Source organism: Caenorhabditis elegans, chromosome V (genome assembly GCF_000002985.6).
Source record: "Caenorhabditis elegans chromosome V".
Classification (NCBI taxonomy): domain Eukaryota; kingdom Metazoa; phylum Nematoda; class Chromadorea; order Rhabditida; family Rhabditidae; genus Caenorhabditis; species Caenorhabditis elegans.
In genome coordinates this window covers 16,033,887-16,047,622 of record NC_003283.11, presented here as the reverse complement: position 1 = coordinate 16,047,622, position 13,736 = coordinate 16,033,887, and the positions used below count along the sequence as shown (strand labels likewise).

Below are 13,736 nucleotides of genomic sequence, written 5' to 3'. Positions count from 1 at the left end.
AAAAAATGGTTTATATAATAAATACAAAGTAAATTTATTATCTGATTTTCAATTTATACATATTTATATTTTTGATCAAAACCTTCGTTTTAAACCCATGTCTAAAAGACGAGCAAACCCTATTTCCTATGGAGTGCAAAAATAAATGAAAAAAAGAGATAAGCACTAATAAATTATTATGATGTGGTCTTGGTGACAGTGACTTTATAAGTGACTCCCTTATTGAGAACGGCTCCTTCGTCCTTTGTTCCATCTTCATATTCATAGCATTTGGTGTCCTTTCTCTTCTTGGAACGGTTGAATTTCATGCCATTGCCACTTCCGGAGCCGCCAGAACCCCCAGCACCTCCAGCACCACCAGCACCACCAGCTCCACCGGCACCACCACCTCCGCCGCTCTTTCCTTCTCCAGATCCGCTAGAGGAGTCTCTTTTTCGGCGAGAACTTGAAAAGTCATTTTTCCCGTCAACTGAAAATTGGGCAAATATGGGATGGAACGGTGCAAAATGTCGTGGCATAAGCACCTACGCCTACGCCTAAGCCTAAGCCGAAATCAAAAAGCTCACCGTAGAATTTGCAATATCCGTGATCTTGTTTTGGCATATTTGGGGCACATGCCCAGGCAACAGCCAGTAAGCCGAACAAAACTATAAGCAATCGTAGGGAAATCATAAAAATGGAGAAGAAGTTCCAGTAGCGTTCACACGCTTTTATACTATCACTTTTGTCACTTTCTACTTCCTCTGTCATATCCAGATATTCGCCAATCCGGAATGGCACTGACCGCCTAGAAAGATGATATGACGATTAGGCGCAACAATAAACCTTCCACGCGGTACAGTGTAATCAATCATGGAAAAAGTTTTGATACTTGTAATATATCAAAAAAGATATGGAAAGAAAAAATCTATCTGGTTTTCCTTGCGTCACAAGCTACAAGTGATCAAGGAATCAAAAATTAATCCACAGAACTCATGACTACAGGGGTCATAATTATGGGAACACGTTCTCAGCTCAGAAACTACCCATGAAACACATGGAAAAATTAAGATGTCACAAATTGTAAATAGTTGCATGTTTCGACTGTAAATAATAATGTTTCAAAAAGATGTTCGAAGAAGAGTTTTCCTAGTATAATATTTATTCACTTTTCCTGAAGTCTTCAATTCTTGAAAATACTCTCTGAATTATATATTGAAGTTGAGTTTCCCTGCTGAAATTATTGTGTTAACCTGGTCTAAACCTCAGTATCTACATAGTTCCGCAGTACCCTTCCTTTCACTGTGAAGGGCGCTGCGGAACTATGTAGATGCTGAGGAAAAAAAACTTTCATAAGTGGTGCATTTTTAAAATATTCCTTAGAATATTTATTTATGAGAAATGTTTTTAAAAAAACTATTACTAGCTCAAGGTAAAACTTTCATCACTTCAAGAAATGAGCACAATAAGTGTTTTCTCAACAAATAGTTGTTTACTCGCCATGATAATAGAGACCACGAGACCACACAATAGAGACTCAACAAGCTACAACCCACGTGATAGTGATAATTCTAAAAATTGACACACACGTTCTATTAATACTTTCAATTTGTTCCAGATAAGGGACATGGAAACGTCAGGAAAGATAAGCGTCAATTACATAGCTTGTTTTTATTTCCTCAGTTTCTCTGTTTAAATACACGTGCCCTCACCCACTTTCTTCCTCACTCTTATTTTGAACTATTTGTTCTTATCACTCTTCTCTCCTCCGCTTTTGTCTTCCTCCACTTTTCCATCGCAAATGCTTTGCAAAAAACTATCAATAGCAGATATGCCAGATTTAGTCTGTGAAAATATTTTCAGACAGCTTGACTTCAGATCTCTGTAAGTTGACATTTGTTTTTTTATAATTTAATAAATAAAGTACAGAATTTTCAAAAAAAAACTTTTATTTTGAAATTTAGAGTACTCCTGACGTCACAAAACGGTTTCTTAACAAAATGGTTTTTCAAATTTTTTTTTTAAATTGTGAAAAATAAATGTATTTGACACCGTTATCTATGGGAAATACTATTTTAATTTTAGCGTGTACAATTTGACTTTAAAGTTTTACATCAGTTGCCGATAACTGTTTTTTTCATTCATACATTGCAGATCAACAATTCCTCATCTCTGCAAGCGATTTCAAAATGTTTTTAGCGCTTTACAGCTAGAAATTCACCTTGAAAGCATAACAATAACCATAGGATCTTATTGCATTAATATCTACATGGATCCTTATAATGATTGGACGATGGATATTGAATATCATCAGAAAGATAATGGATGTTTAGTCAGAAGTGGTAATTCTGAAAAGTTTCTTGAAGATGAGAACTCTACCAGATTATTTTGCGACGACTTTGGGAGAAATGTAAGAAATCAGAAGAAACCACTAAAGATGCTACGTTTGAACTTGGAAAATGAATTTGAAAACGAGAATGATAATGCAAAGCTTCTAGGTTCCCTCCAATCTACACTTATTTCAAGGAAGCCTCTATTGAAAGTTGATGAGCTCTCCATAAGTTCAACCTCAATTTCTTCAATTTTACCTTGCATAGACTCAAAATCGCTGAAAAAACTTGCAATCGAAGGATCGAGTGATCAAATTCAAGATGAGATAACGAATATTGATGAAATTGTGCAGTTGGAGCAATGGGCAAACTTAGAGGAACTTGTGGCGAGGGATTTTTTCTTGAGGATACCAGTAAAATTTTTGAGACATTTTTCGAAAATTGATGTATCGTTAAAATCGATTTCAGCAATGGATTTATGTGATTTGAAAAATGTGAGCTAATTTTTTGTTAGACAAAGTGGGGTCAGCTGGGTAGGTGCTGGGTAGGTGTTAGGTGCGCCCCCGTCTTTTCCAAACAGGAGAAAATATAATAGCTAATCACTAATGATATTTAAATATAAGCCCCGCGAAATTCTTGGCGGTTCCTTGCATGTTGCTTTGCTTCACTTTTCCTTACACTTTACGGAACTTTTTTGTACTTTACATTCTTCTTCTCTGAACTTTCAGTACATGAAACTCACAATTTTAAAATCAAATAAAGTCATAAATTTTCAGGCTATCCTAAAGTCTCCATCTTTTGTGAGATTCAATATTCACTACAAATACTTTAAAGAAGAACCTTCACTCTATGATATCCTTGGTCCAACTTGTGATAATTACAACGAAATGTGGATTTTTGAAATACCTAAAACTGATAAATCAATTTTACTTGTTCATTATGCAAGCAGAACATTTCGATTTTCCAAAATCTTGTCATCAAGTGTTGAAATTTGTCAAAATAAATATTGAAACTGTGATTTGAAACGCTTTCATTCATTTTTAACTACTGGAATTTTTAGGTCTTTTGTTTATCTACAGTATCCACAAGATTTGGAGAAGAGGCTGAAAACTTCAGCGTCTCGGCCTTATAGAATGTTAATAAAACGCTGATTTCTCTTGAAGAAACTTACAGTAACCACAAGTCTTTGGACACTGTTTCTTCATCAAATCGTGATATATGTACATTAATATTCCTCTTTTGAGAAATATTTAGATTTCCCAAAATTTTCGATTTTGCACTAAAATATCCGAAAATCTTTAATTTTTTAATACTTGTAAACAATTTCTTGTTGGACAATGATCGAGAAATTCTTCCAAAAGTTCCAAAAACCAAAAACCAATAAACGGTTGTTCTGGAAAACGCAGACATACAAGTGATTGGAAAAAATGGGAGAGTTGACAGAATCAGTCAAACTCAAGACGTTCAATATACGAGAGTCTCTTAGATAAGAAAACACTACGGGTGGAGGCAATAAAAAGTATAAAACAAATAATTTAAGCCCAAATTCGGCACTTTTCCTGACTACTTGGTTGTGTGGTCTCTTCTATTCTCCCTGAATGCATTATTATATATTTTTTTAAGTTTGCTCTGATCTTAGTGAGCCGATTTACAGTCTGTGTGCAAAATAGAAATGGAATGAGACAAAGTTAGAAATGCTCAGACTTTTTTGAAGAGTAAATCGCTGATTGAGGTAATGATAGGAAAATTATAGATAGAAAACTTGTATAAAAACTACATCTTTTAGATTTTTTTAAGATTTATCTAAATTTCTTTATTTAAGATATTTTAGATCTTTTTGATTTTGTGGATTTTTTTAAAGCATTTTTCAGAATCACCTCTACAGGCACCAGAAGCCTTCTCAAGTCTCAACACGATGCTTTTGTAAACGAGATATATGGACGTTTTGGTGCTCTACAAATTATATTTATTTATTTTTCAAAAAAATCACATTAAAAATGAAAAGTAAATTTTCATACTCAATCTTTTTGTATTCAGATTAATATTTAACAAGTTGAATCAACTCCGTTATCCGAGCCTGTAACTGAAATTGGGCCAAATTCAAAATTGACCTTGACTGTGACCTGGCTGAACAATATGATTTTAGAGTTTTCTCTGATATGCTGTATTTTTCAAAAAAGTGGTTGCAATTCTCTTAGAATAAAGATATAGTGGCATTACAGCACAAACAATTGTTTGCCGGAACTGGAATTGATTCAGATAGGCATTTGGTGACGTCACTAATACCTCCTTTATGATCTGTTCTGGTATGGAAGCAGACACTTTTCAACATTGCTTTAACAACGCAAAAAAGGCAAAAATATAAACTCAAGGATAAGTAAGGAACACATATTTATGCACAGAAAATTAGGATTTTAGATTTGTGGCCCTAAAGAGGGCCGTTGGGTTCGGTTGGTTGGTTGTATGAAATCGAGAGATAAAATTATCCTCCAAATCCGTACAGAGTTCTTCCTTGGCGCTTCAAAGCATAGACAACGTCCATGGCGGTGACGGTCTTTCTCTTGGCGTGCTCACAGTAGGTGACGGCATCACGGATGACGTTCTCGAGGAATACCTTGAGAACTCCACGAGTTTCCTCATAGATGAGTCCAGAGATACGCTTGACTCCACCACGACGAGCAAGACGGCGAATAGCTGGCTTGGTGATTCCTTGGATGTTGTCGCGAAGGACCTTTCGATGGCGCTTGGCACCTCCTTTTCCAAGGCCTTTTCCTCCCTTTCCACGTCCGGACATTGTTGCAGTTGACTTGAAGACTCACAAGTGAGATGAAGAAATGGGCAGTTGGCTGCCCCTTTTATACCACTATGCGGTGTGAAGGCGGAGACACTGCGGGGATACATATGTCTTGATATCCTTGCACTCTCTCACTTTTGCCCACTCTCTCACCTCCCCGCCTTCCCACCACAACCTTGTATAAATGCAGTGTATGGGTCTCCTTTCTTCACAGTCCTTATCGGATTCCAATTGACATGGCTCGTACCAAGCAAACCGCCCGCAAATCGACCGGAGGAAAGGCTCCAAGAAAGCAGCTGGCCACCAAGGCAGCTCGCAAGTCTGCTCCAGCCTCTGGAGGAGTCAAGAAGCCACATCGTTACCGTCCAGGAACCGTCGCTCTCCGTGAGATCAGACGTTACCAGAAGTCTACCGAGCTCCTCATCCGCAGAGCGCCATTCCAACGCCTTGTTCGTGAAATTGCTCAAGATTTCAAGACCGACCTCCGCTTCCAATCTTCCGCTGTCATGGCTCTTCAAGAGGCTGCCGAGGCTTACCTCGTCGGACTCTTCGAGGACACCAACTTGTGCGCAATCCACGCCAAGCGAGTCACCATCATGCCAAAGGACATCCAATTGGCCAGACGTATCCGAGGAGAACGTGCTTAAATTTCTGATTTTCAGAAAGTTTGAGACCGTTTCAATTCAAACCCCACCGAACCCAACGGCCCTCTTTAGGGCCACATACATATGATCCAATCATTTTCAATCCAATTTGAATAAATTATTCATTATTTTTTAACTTATTAAAAAAAAAGAACAAAACCAGGAAACTTTAGAGCCATACAATTTAGTATATTTTTATAATATCAAAATGTTTTACTGTCCTCACAGAAAGTGTCATTAATGACGTCATCAATTGCCTATCTGAGTCAGATCCAGGTCCAAACAATTGTAGGTATTGTGACGTCACTATATCTTTGTTTCTAAGGAATTTGCAACCACGTGTATTCAAATACTCAACCAGGAAAACCTCTCTAAAATCATATTGTTCAACAAGGTCACATTCAATGACAACTTTGAATTTGGCGCCAATTTATTTGAATTTGGAATGACCTCGTCCAATTTTAATTAACATTTGTAAGACAGAAGAAAATAATTACGAATCGTTTTGTGAATCAACCAAATCCAAAAAGAAGTTTCTTCTTTGCAAACGATTTTCAATTTATAATAAAGTACGTGCAAAAACCATTGATAAAAATAATTTTTATTCATGTTCAATAGAGGATTTTAAATATTTGTGGCCCTAAAGAGGGCCGTTGGGTTCGGTAAAATGTTTTAAGAAGGCATCTATTCCTTGTCTCCTCCGGTTTTCTTCGGCAAAAGAACAGCTTGGATATTTGGAAGAACTCCTCCTTGGGCGATGGTTACTCCAGCCAACAGTTTGTTCAACTCCTCATCGTTACGGACGGCCAGTTGGAGATGTCTTGGGGCAATTCTGGTCTTCTTGTTATCACGGGCAGCGTTTCCAGCCAACTCGAGAACCTCAGCAGCGAGGTACTCAAGAACGGCAGCCAGGTAAACTGGGGCTCCGGCTCCAACACGTTGAGCGTAGTTTCCTTTACGGAGAATACGGTGAAGACGACCAACTGGGAATTGGAGTCCGGCTCTTGATGAGCGGGACTTGGCCTTTCCTCCGGTCTTGGCTTTGCCTCCCTTTCCGCGTCCAGACATGGTGATGATTGGTTGGTAGATGTAAAAACGATCTGAAGGAGACCATTAGACCACACTCTTTTAAACACAACTGCGGTGACTAGGCGGGCACATAGACACAAGGCAGGTGGAGGAGGTGGCAGAGTGACCGAGAAAAACTGTGCACTCTGCGTATTCGGCTGGGGAGACTACATAGAAATGTGTCCCCGCAGTATGTCCATAGGCTCCTCCTTCCCACCGATGAATTATTATAAAGGAAATGGCCATCAACCCATTCTTTACACTTGTCCAACGACCAGTCCAATCAATCGAAATGGCCCCACCAAAGCCGTCTGCTAAAGGAGCAAAGAAAGCCGCCAAGACCGTCACCAAGCCAAAGGACGGAAAGAAGAGACGTCATGCCCGTAAAGAATCCTACTCTGTGTACATCTACCGTGTACTCAAGCAGGTTCATCCAGACACTGGAGTCTCTTCCAAGGCTATGTCTATCATGAACTCTTTCGTCAACGACGTCTTCGAGCGTATCGCTGCTGAGGCATCTCGTCTTGCTCACTACAACAAGAGATCCACCATCTCTTCTCGCGAAATTCAAACTGCCGTCCGTTTGATTCTGCCAGGAGAGCTTGCCAAGCACGCCGTCTCTGAGGGAACCAAGGCTGTCACCAAGTACACCTCCAGCAAGTAAGCATTCAATTGCTGAAAGCAATCTAACCGAACCCAACGGCCCTCTTTAGGGCCACATTTTTAAAAATCCAATTTTTCTTCTGTTTTTAAACTGAAATAAAGTTTTTACGAATATGAGGATAGTTTTTAAAATTAATTTTTAATTTAATTTTTAATATTTTTTTGTTTTTAATAATGTTTGTTTATTTTTATTTTATGGAGATAATTTTAATATTAATTTGTTTCATAAAAACACCTAGTTTTTCAAAGAGTCGTAAAATTGCACCCTTGTGTGTGTTTTTACTCCAGAGAAAATTGACTAACAAAATTGGAATGATAATCTGAATGTAAATGTTTCATATAAAGTGGGTTTGACATATAACATGCAATCTTGAACGCGAATACTGTAACTGTTTGCCTAAAACCTTGTCTACTTGTGCGATGATCAAGCTTCCAGATTTTTATAACTATGGGGACGTAAAGAAGTGCAGTTGTTAGAATAAGAATATTTAAAAATATAAATACATTCTAAACTTTGCAGCATTGTACTTTTAAAATTCCGGAAACCTACTTCGTACATCACTGGAAATTCACAATCGCGATTCTGGATATTTCAAGTGATCCTATGTGTATTTAAAAACCCGTTCAAATTTTTGGGTTCGATCGAGCTATCAAAAATGGGACAGATTTGTTCTTTCGAGTTCTTTGATTTCTGAAAATTTCCTTAACTCTTCAAAATGTAATACAAACTTCTGAAAACACTGAGAAATTTCTGAAAATTTCTGAAAATAGAGAATCCTATATTAATGGAGCATTTTTGAAAGTTTGGAAACATTCAAGAATTTGCTAAAGTTAGCTAGGATCTTTAAAAGATCTTTAGAAATTTCTTCTGGTCAACTCTACAAATGTTTAGAACCATTGAGAATGTTCTGGAAAACTCGAAAAAGTTTGAACAAACCCAGAAATTTCAGGAGTATTTGAAGCCTATTAGTCACTTGGAAATCAATGGGAAAGTTGGAGAAATTTTTTCTAGAAACCCGGAAACGATTAGAAATCTGGAAAGTTTTGACAATTTCAAAAACTGCAGTTTTGAAAATTTTTGAGGCTCTTCTGAAAATTCTTTAAAGTTTCAAAAAAAAGGAAACTGGTTGAATTTTTCAAAAGCTTTTAGGAAATTTAAAAGATAATATTCTGCAACAAAAGCTAGGTGATTTTTTGAAAGACTTTCTTACTTTGTGCGTAAGGTACATACATATCTGATTAAGTTTTTACACCGTAAAAAACTTAAAATTAAATGCAAATTATGGCTTACAAATGGTAAGAAAACATCACGGTGCCAGCAAAAAATACGAATGGGAAGTAGGATTTCTGCACAATTTGAAACATTCGGTTGGTTAATGGAAAAAATGTCTGGAAAAACAACTGCATTTAATATGAGGTAAGAGATCATATCTTTTCATCTCGTTCCCTATTTGTATTATAAGAATACGAATGAAACGGGAAAATAGTTATATTGAAAAAAGACAATATTCCCAATATGTAAAAATCGATTTTTGAAGACTTGTCAAACAGAGTTTTGAATACTGCTGTTGCATTAATTGTCACTGATTGCAGCAGTAAGCTTTTATGAGTGAAAGCTAGCCTTGAAAATATTATTGACTTTCACCGGTTCCACCCAATCTATTGATAGTTTCCCATTTCACATGCCTTGTTAGCCCAGGTTTTACGATGCATTATTTGCATGAAGTTACTGTAAATTGTGTCAATTCAGGGCTGCTATCTTTTTTTTTGAAATGTTGTTGAGATGAACTAAGTGATACAAAGAAATGATATATTTTTCAAAATAGTTAAAATACATATAAACGAAATAATTCAAAAGTTATGAATAATTGGTTCAGTCTCGATACGATATTTATGCTCAACGGGAGGATCGGGCCAGACGAGGAACAAAAATGCTCGAGGCGAATTCACAATTGTCGCGATTTTTCCGTCACCTCTTGTCACGTCGAGATCGTTTTTAGTGTCCAGGAGATACGGGTCCCGATGGCAGTCCATTCTGAAAACGTGAGAAAAATACACTAAAACGGTGTAAATTACCAGAACTTACACATAATATCTTCTTCTCGTAGAATCCAGGGATGAGCGTCGATGATTCCATTTCTTCGGATACGAACCCGATCCAAGTATTGTCGGATTGAAGCAGCCATGAGAATCGGGAGTGAAGTGAAGCTCAAATCTCTCCAAATGTGGCCATCGACCATCACGGAACCAACGCGAGATGAACTGGTTCACAGTTTCGACATCCCACTTAGTGTTTGACAACATAAGCCGAGTGAAATTTGCTCCCATAACATATCCAAATGTGACCCATCTTGCATCCATGATGCACACACGATTCAGGTCAAAGATCTGCAAAAAAATTGAGTTTTCTACTTTCTGAACTTTCAGGTTTTTAGTTGAAATTCCATGGTCAACTATGCAACTTTTTAAGAAACCAAAAATTATGCTTGAAACTTGATTTGATTTGACTGACTGACTTGATTTGAAAAACTAAAAAGAGTTCAAACAAATTCAGTTGAAAATTGAACAATCTTGTTACTAAAATAATAATTATTATTATAATAATTTATTACGCTCGCTGGGAGACGTGAAGGAATACAGAATACAAAAGTTATCATTGTTCGCTTGAACTAGAATTGGTGCAGTCGGGCAATTGTTTCCATTCCATTAGAATGTTGTCCTTGTCCTTGCGTTGTCCTTGCGTAGACTCCCCCATAGTGGGCGAGCGATTCCCGAGTGAAAATAATCACGGAATGAAAATAATCACGGAATGACAATAATCACGGAATGAAAATAATCACGGATTGATTAACTGAAAAGAATTCCTAACTGAACTCGTTTTAGTGATTACAGCCAGAGGACGACGAAGCTTTTAGAAAGAGCCCTTACCTGAGTCAGATCGAAGAGAGGTATGGAGAAGTAAAACTCAACGATGATTCCCTCCAAAAGCACATATTCCGGAAAAATTGATGACTGCAGACTGACGTGTTCGTTCGGGTTTATATTTCCCGACAATTTCGCCACGAGGTTATTTTTGAAAATTGGATGGTCAGTATGTTGTCTCACTCTCATAGTACATTCATCCATATTGACCACTGCGATTCCACCACGGCAACTGAAAATTGTGGCAAAAAAATCGAGACAGGGTTGTAGACACTCTTCATAGATGTCCGTGGAGCAGTGATATCTGGTTTTCGGGTCGTATCTGGAATATTTGTCGATTATTGACAGCTGAAAATGAATAGTATCACTAACTTCATCGGCAATCTTAGATCTCCGAATTTCACAGTCCTATTAAAAACTGCACGTTTAGAGGTGAAGTTGAAAGTGAGTGGTCGATCCTTTTGCCAATTATTGTAGAAAGATATTGATTTTTTCTCTTTTGAAATGTTGACCTCAATATGGTCAAATGTGTGGTGAGCAGGGTTGATCAAAGCGGCCAATTCCGCCGACACTTGGGACAACTCGAATCTGGAAATATGAATAGTTTAACTAATACGCCTGGAAAAAAACTTACATGTGATGAGCGTCTAATTCATGGAGAACGATGCGCAATGCCTTGGAAGGTAGCTTCAGAAACTGACTAAACGGTATCAATTCAGGCGGCGGTCGTCGATTCTTCGGTTTACAAAGTGAAAAGATTAAACCCATTGCACAGTCGAACGGGGTGAATAGGAAGGAATGACAAATTTCATTGGAGAAGGAGGTCGCGTGGAGAGGGCATGGACAATATGTTCTCCTGGGAAGAGGAAAGCGCGCGCGAACATTTTTTCTCATTTTTGAGGAGGATATTGTTTTGTTGGAAATTATCGATTCTAGACTTGCGAGGACTTTTTAAAGGACTTTTTTTTTTTAAGGAAATTTTAATTTAAAACTTTTTTAGCAGTGAATAAGATTTGTTTTGGAACTGCAGTATAACTAATTTAGTAGGTAATTAAATTTTGCTGAATTCAAAAGTAAGGCTTCCATGTAGGCGTAAACGCCTGCCTGCCTGACCTTGAGGCGAGCTCAGCCTGCCTCGCGCCTCAATCCGCGCCTTATGCTAAAACATACATGGATGTTTTTTTTTTCATTTTTTAATTTGATTTTCATCAAATCGATAGAAATGAGAACATTGGAACATTTGTAAGCTCACTTTAATATGCAAAAAAGGGGCGAATGGCCGGCGTGAGGCGGGCAGGTTTCAGCCAGACTTCACGGTCTGAAACTGCGTCTGCCTACCATGTCAGCCATATTTATAAGAATGGAATTTTGCTAGTTTTTGCTTTTAGTCTCTCCCCGATTGTTCTATCAAAAACTCCATTTGTCATCCTTTTTGTGATGATGGGTAGTCTTCTAAATTTTGTGCAATATTGATGATATGAACCAAATTATACAAAGAATTAGTTCATTTTTCGCAATAGATAAAAAAAAATAGACGACAAATAGCTTTAAAAATTGTATGCCAATTATTATGCGCTACTTGGGGGTAGTTTGGTTGCGGGTCAACGTGGCGAGTAGCCCAGACTGCGAACAAAACTTGGTTCCCCGAATGAAGAAATGTTGCGATTTGCTGTCCGACGTCTCGTTGATATCTCACCACGTCTTTGCCGTTTGTAACGTCCAGAAGGTATGGGTCTTTGTAGTGATCCATTCTGCAAATTTGTGAGATTAAATAAATTAGAAAATATCTAAGCCTTTGCCAATTTCTAAGCCGATTCAAAAGCTTTACCACAATTGGACATATGATTGTGTTTCTTGTGAAATACTTTTTTTTAAATTTTAACCCAAATTCGGCACTTTTCCAGACTACGTGGTTATGTGGTCTCTTCTATTCTCCCTGAATTTATTTTAATTTAAAAAAAGTTTGATTTTAAACTGATCTTTAGTGAACCAATTAACAATCTGGGTGCATATCGGTTAGTGACAATAGGCAAGGAGTTCGATAAATAATGAAATATTTTCAGTTTCCGTGGTGGAATTGCAATGGTCAATTTGAACGAATGTTCCTTGAATGTGAGAGAACACACTGCTCACAAAATTTTCAACAAGAACCTCGTGGTGAAATTGTATGGAGACGTACAAAATTTGGGGACGAATAACGGAAATCTGCAATCTTTTTTCCCTGACTATGTGCTTTTGGAGGGAATAGTCGCTGATTATCATTTCCTTGATGAGGAATAAGATCCGTATGAGGTGAGGGTTGTCCGTGGTTCAAATTCTACTTTAGCAAAAACATGCTCTACCGACCAAATGGGAATTACCTAAATTAGAAGGCGTATCTTATTTCTGATAGAAAATGCAGTTGAAATTGTTTAATAGACTATTTTTCTGCTGTCATACTGCTGAGAAACCTGAAAAACACTTATGTTTGTTTCAACAATGTTCCGAGAAAACATTGTATTTCCAGATCTTCACCCGAAATCGTGTGTGCATCATGGATGCAAAATGGGTCACTCTCTACCATCTCAAGTCGCTCAAATTTATTCGGCTCGTGCTGTACGATTCTATGCTAACAGAAAGAGACGTGAACGAGTTCATCAAGCACTGGCTCAATGGGAAATGGGTACAATTGCACCGATTCGAGATTCGTCACACTAGTCGTGAGGGATTTGATTTGGAAATCCTCAGATCGAGATTAAATGTGAAGAAATGGAATAAAAATCTCAGAAATGGATGTTATATGTGTCTACCATATTTCCTATATCGAAACTCATTTTTAACACTTTTAGAATGGACTGTCATCAAAATCCCTATCTCCTGGACACTCGTAAAGAACTCGATATGATTAAACCTGACGGAACGCTTGCAACAATTGTGAATAGACCTGATACATTTCGGTTCATTGTCTGGCCCGATCATCCCCTTCAGCTTAACTATCGTACTAGATCTGATACTGTTGCACATAAGTTCTAAGTTATTTCGTTTATACATATTTTAATTATTTTCAAAAATACTTTTTCTTTGAAACATTCGGTTCATCACAACAACATTGAACAAAATTGGAACACTTTTTTTTCCAAAAAATTTCTAGAATTTTTCCATCCAAAAACTGCGATCTTTAGACTTTAGATATAGATAGAACTGAGATCAGATTTTTTACAAAAACTTTAATTTTTCAGATAAAAACAATAGAAAATTGTTGCTCTTTAGCTCTGCACAGGGGTGTGCGGCAAGTTTGATATTAAACTAAATTTAAGTGTAATTTGACATGTCTACTAAATTAATTTTGAAGTAAAT

The 13,736-nt window shown here is 37.4% G+C and overlaps 7 protein-coding genes, 1 long non-coding RNA gene, 2 other non-coding genes and 1 pseudogene across 15 annotated transcripts; 5 read left to right on the top strand and 6 right to left on the bottom strand.

Moving 5' to 3' along the window:
• Window positions 1-18: 18 nt before the first annotated feature.
• ZK285.2 (Glycine-rich protein) lies at window positions 19-750 on the bottom strand (the record flags this gene model as incomplete). The annotated part of the gene is made up of 2 exons (NM_001029137.3): window positions 19-469; window positions 567-750. The coding sequence occupies 2 exons, from the start codon at window positions 748-750 to the stop codon at window positions 177-179; spliced, it is 477 nt and encodes a 158-aa protein (NP_001024308.1). The 3' UTR covers window positions 19-176.
• A 932-nt stretch (window positions 751-1,682) lies between these two features.
• Window positions 1,683-3,329, top strand: T10C6.15 (F-box domain-containing protein; the record flags this gene model as incomplete). Of its 3 annotated transcripts, NM_001269765.2 has the most annotated exons (3): window positions 1,683-1,863; window positions 2,134-2,803; window positions 3,086-3,329. In NM_001269765.2, the coding sequence occupies 3 exons, from the start codon at window positions 1,781-1,783 to the stop codon at window positions 3,317-3,319; spliced, it is 987 nt and encodes a 328-aa protein (NP_001256694.1). The 3 variants fall into 3 exon arrangements, with proteins under 3 accessions (NP_001256694.1, NP_001256696.1, NP_001256695.1); NM_001269767.3 differs by lacking the exon at window positions 3,086-3,329 and having other exon boundaries at window positions 1,781-1,863; window positions 2,134-2,812; NM_001269766.1 differs by lacking the exons at window positions 1,683-1,863; window positions 2,134-2,803 and having other exon boundaries at window positions 3,197-3,319.
• Window positions 3,330-3,861: 532 nt separating this feature from the next.
• linc-61 lies at window positions 3,862-4,524 on the top strand. 2 transcript variants are annotated; one of them, NR_102101.1, is made up of 2 exons: window positions 3,862-4,041; window positions 4,181-4,333. It is a non-coding gene; the product is annotated as a long non-coding RNA linc-61 (long non-coding RNA). The 2 variants fall into 2 exon arrangements; NR_102100.1 differs by having other exon boundaries at window positions 3,991-4,041; window positions 4,181-4,524.
• A 267-nt stretch (window positions 4,525-4,791) lies between these two features.
• On the bottom strand, window positions 4,792-5,103 carry his-1 (Histone H4; the record flags this gene model as incomplete). Its single annotated transcript, NM_074633.3, has 1 exon — window positions 4,792-5,103. The coding sequence occupies one exon, from the start codon at window positions 5,101-5,103 to the stop codon at window positions 4,792-4,794; it is 312 nt and encodes a 103-aa protein (NP_507034.1).
• A 236-nt stretch (window positions 5,104-5,339) lies between these two features.
• his-2 (Histone H3) lies at window positions 5,340-5,750 on the top strand (the record flags this gene model as incomplete). The annotated part of the gene is made up of 1 exon (NM_074632.5): window positions 5,340-5,750. One exon carries the CDS (start codon window positions 5,340-5,342, stop codon window positions 5,748-5,750), a length of 411 nt encoding a protein of 136 aa, NP_507033.1.
• Window positions 5,751-6,431: 681 nt separating this feature from the next.
• On the bottom strand, window positions 6,432-6,815 carry his-3 (Histone H2A; the record flags this gene model as incomplete). Its single annotated transcript, NM_074631.5, has 1 exon — window positions 6,432-6,815. The coding sequence occupies one exon, from the start codon at window positions 6,813-6,815 to the stop codon at window positions 6,432-6,434; it is 384 nt and encodes a 127-aa protein (NP_507032.1).
• A 200-nt stretch (window positions 6,816-7,015) lies between these two features.
• On the bottom strand, window positions 7,016-7,177 carry T10C6.19. Its single transcript, NR_070062.1, has one exon. It is a non-coding gene; the product is annotated as an Unclassified non-coding RNA T10C6.19 (non-coding RNA).
• his-4 (Histone H2B 2) lies at window positions 7,108-7,479 on the top strand (the record flags this gene model as incomplete). The annotated part of the gene is made up of 1 exon (NM_074630.5): window positions 7,108-7,479. One exon carries the CDS (start codon window positions 7,108-7,110, stop codon window positions 7,477-7,479), a length of 372 nt encoding a protein of 123 aa, NP_507031.2.
• A 1,296-nt stretch (window positions 7,480-8,775) lies between these two features.
• 21ur-11561 lies at window positions 8,776-8,796 on the bottom strand. The gene has a single exon (NR_070061.1).
• A 492-nt stretch (window positions 8,797-9,288) lies between these two features.
• On the bottom strand, window positions 9,289-11,210 carry T10C6.10 (F-box domain-containing protein). 2 transcript variants are annotated; one of them, NM_074629.4, is made up of 5 exons: window positions 11,035-11,210; window positions 10,773-10,988; window positions 10,407-10,722; window positions 9,565-9,866; window positions 9,289-9,513 (listed from the first exon to the last, which is right to left on the bottom strand). In NM_074629.4, the coding sequence occupies exons 1-5, from the start codon at window positions 11,166-11,168 to the stop codon at window positions 9,330-9,332; spliced, it is 1,152 nt and encodes a 383-aa protein (NP_507030.1). In that variant the 5' UTR covers window positions 11,169-11,210; the 3' UTR covers window positions 9,289-9,329. The 2 variants fall into 2 exon arrangements, with proteins under 2 accessions (NP_507030.1, NP_001123011.1); NM_001129539.5 differs by lacking the exons at window positions 9,289-9,513; window positions 9,565-9,866 and adding an exon at window positions 10,070-10,329 and having other exon boundaries at window positions 11,035-11,185.
• Window positions 11,211-12,241: 1,031 nt separating this feature from the next.
• T10C6.9 lies at window positions 12,242-13,412 on the top strand (annotated as a pseudogene). The gene is made up of 4 exons: window positions 12,242-12,415; window positions 12,464-12,692; window positions 12,907-13,174; window positions 13,229-13,412. Coding segments are annotated over exons 1-4 (855 nt in total).
• Window positions 13,413-13,736: the final 324 nt, after the last annotated feature.

What these genes read in the sequence shown, in the direction of transcription:
- T10C6.10 (NM_074629.4), bottom strand. Translation starts at nt 11,168, where the DNA reads ATGGGTTTAATCTTTTCACTTTGTAAACCGAAGAATCGACGACCGCCG. An exon ending in CTCTCTTCGATCTGACTCAG is followed by an intron (nt 9,867 to 10,406) that starts GTAAGGGCTCTT and finishes ATTTTTTTGCAG; the next exon opens with ATCTTTGACCTGAATCGTGT. An exon ending in ACGAGAAGAAGATATTATGT is followed by an intron (nt 9,514 to 9,564) that starts GTAAGTTCTGGT and finishes TCACGTTTTCAG; the next exon opens with AATGGACTGCCATCGGGACC.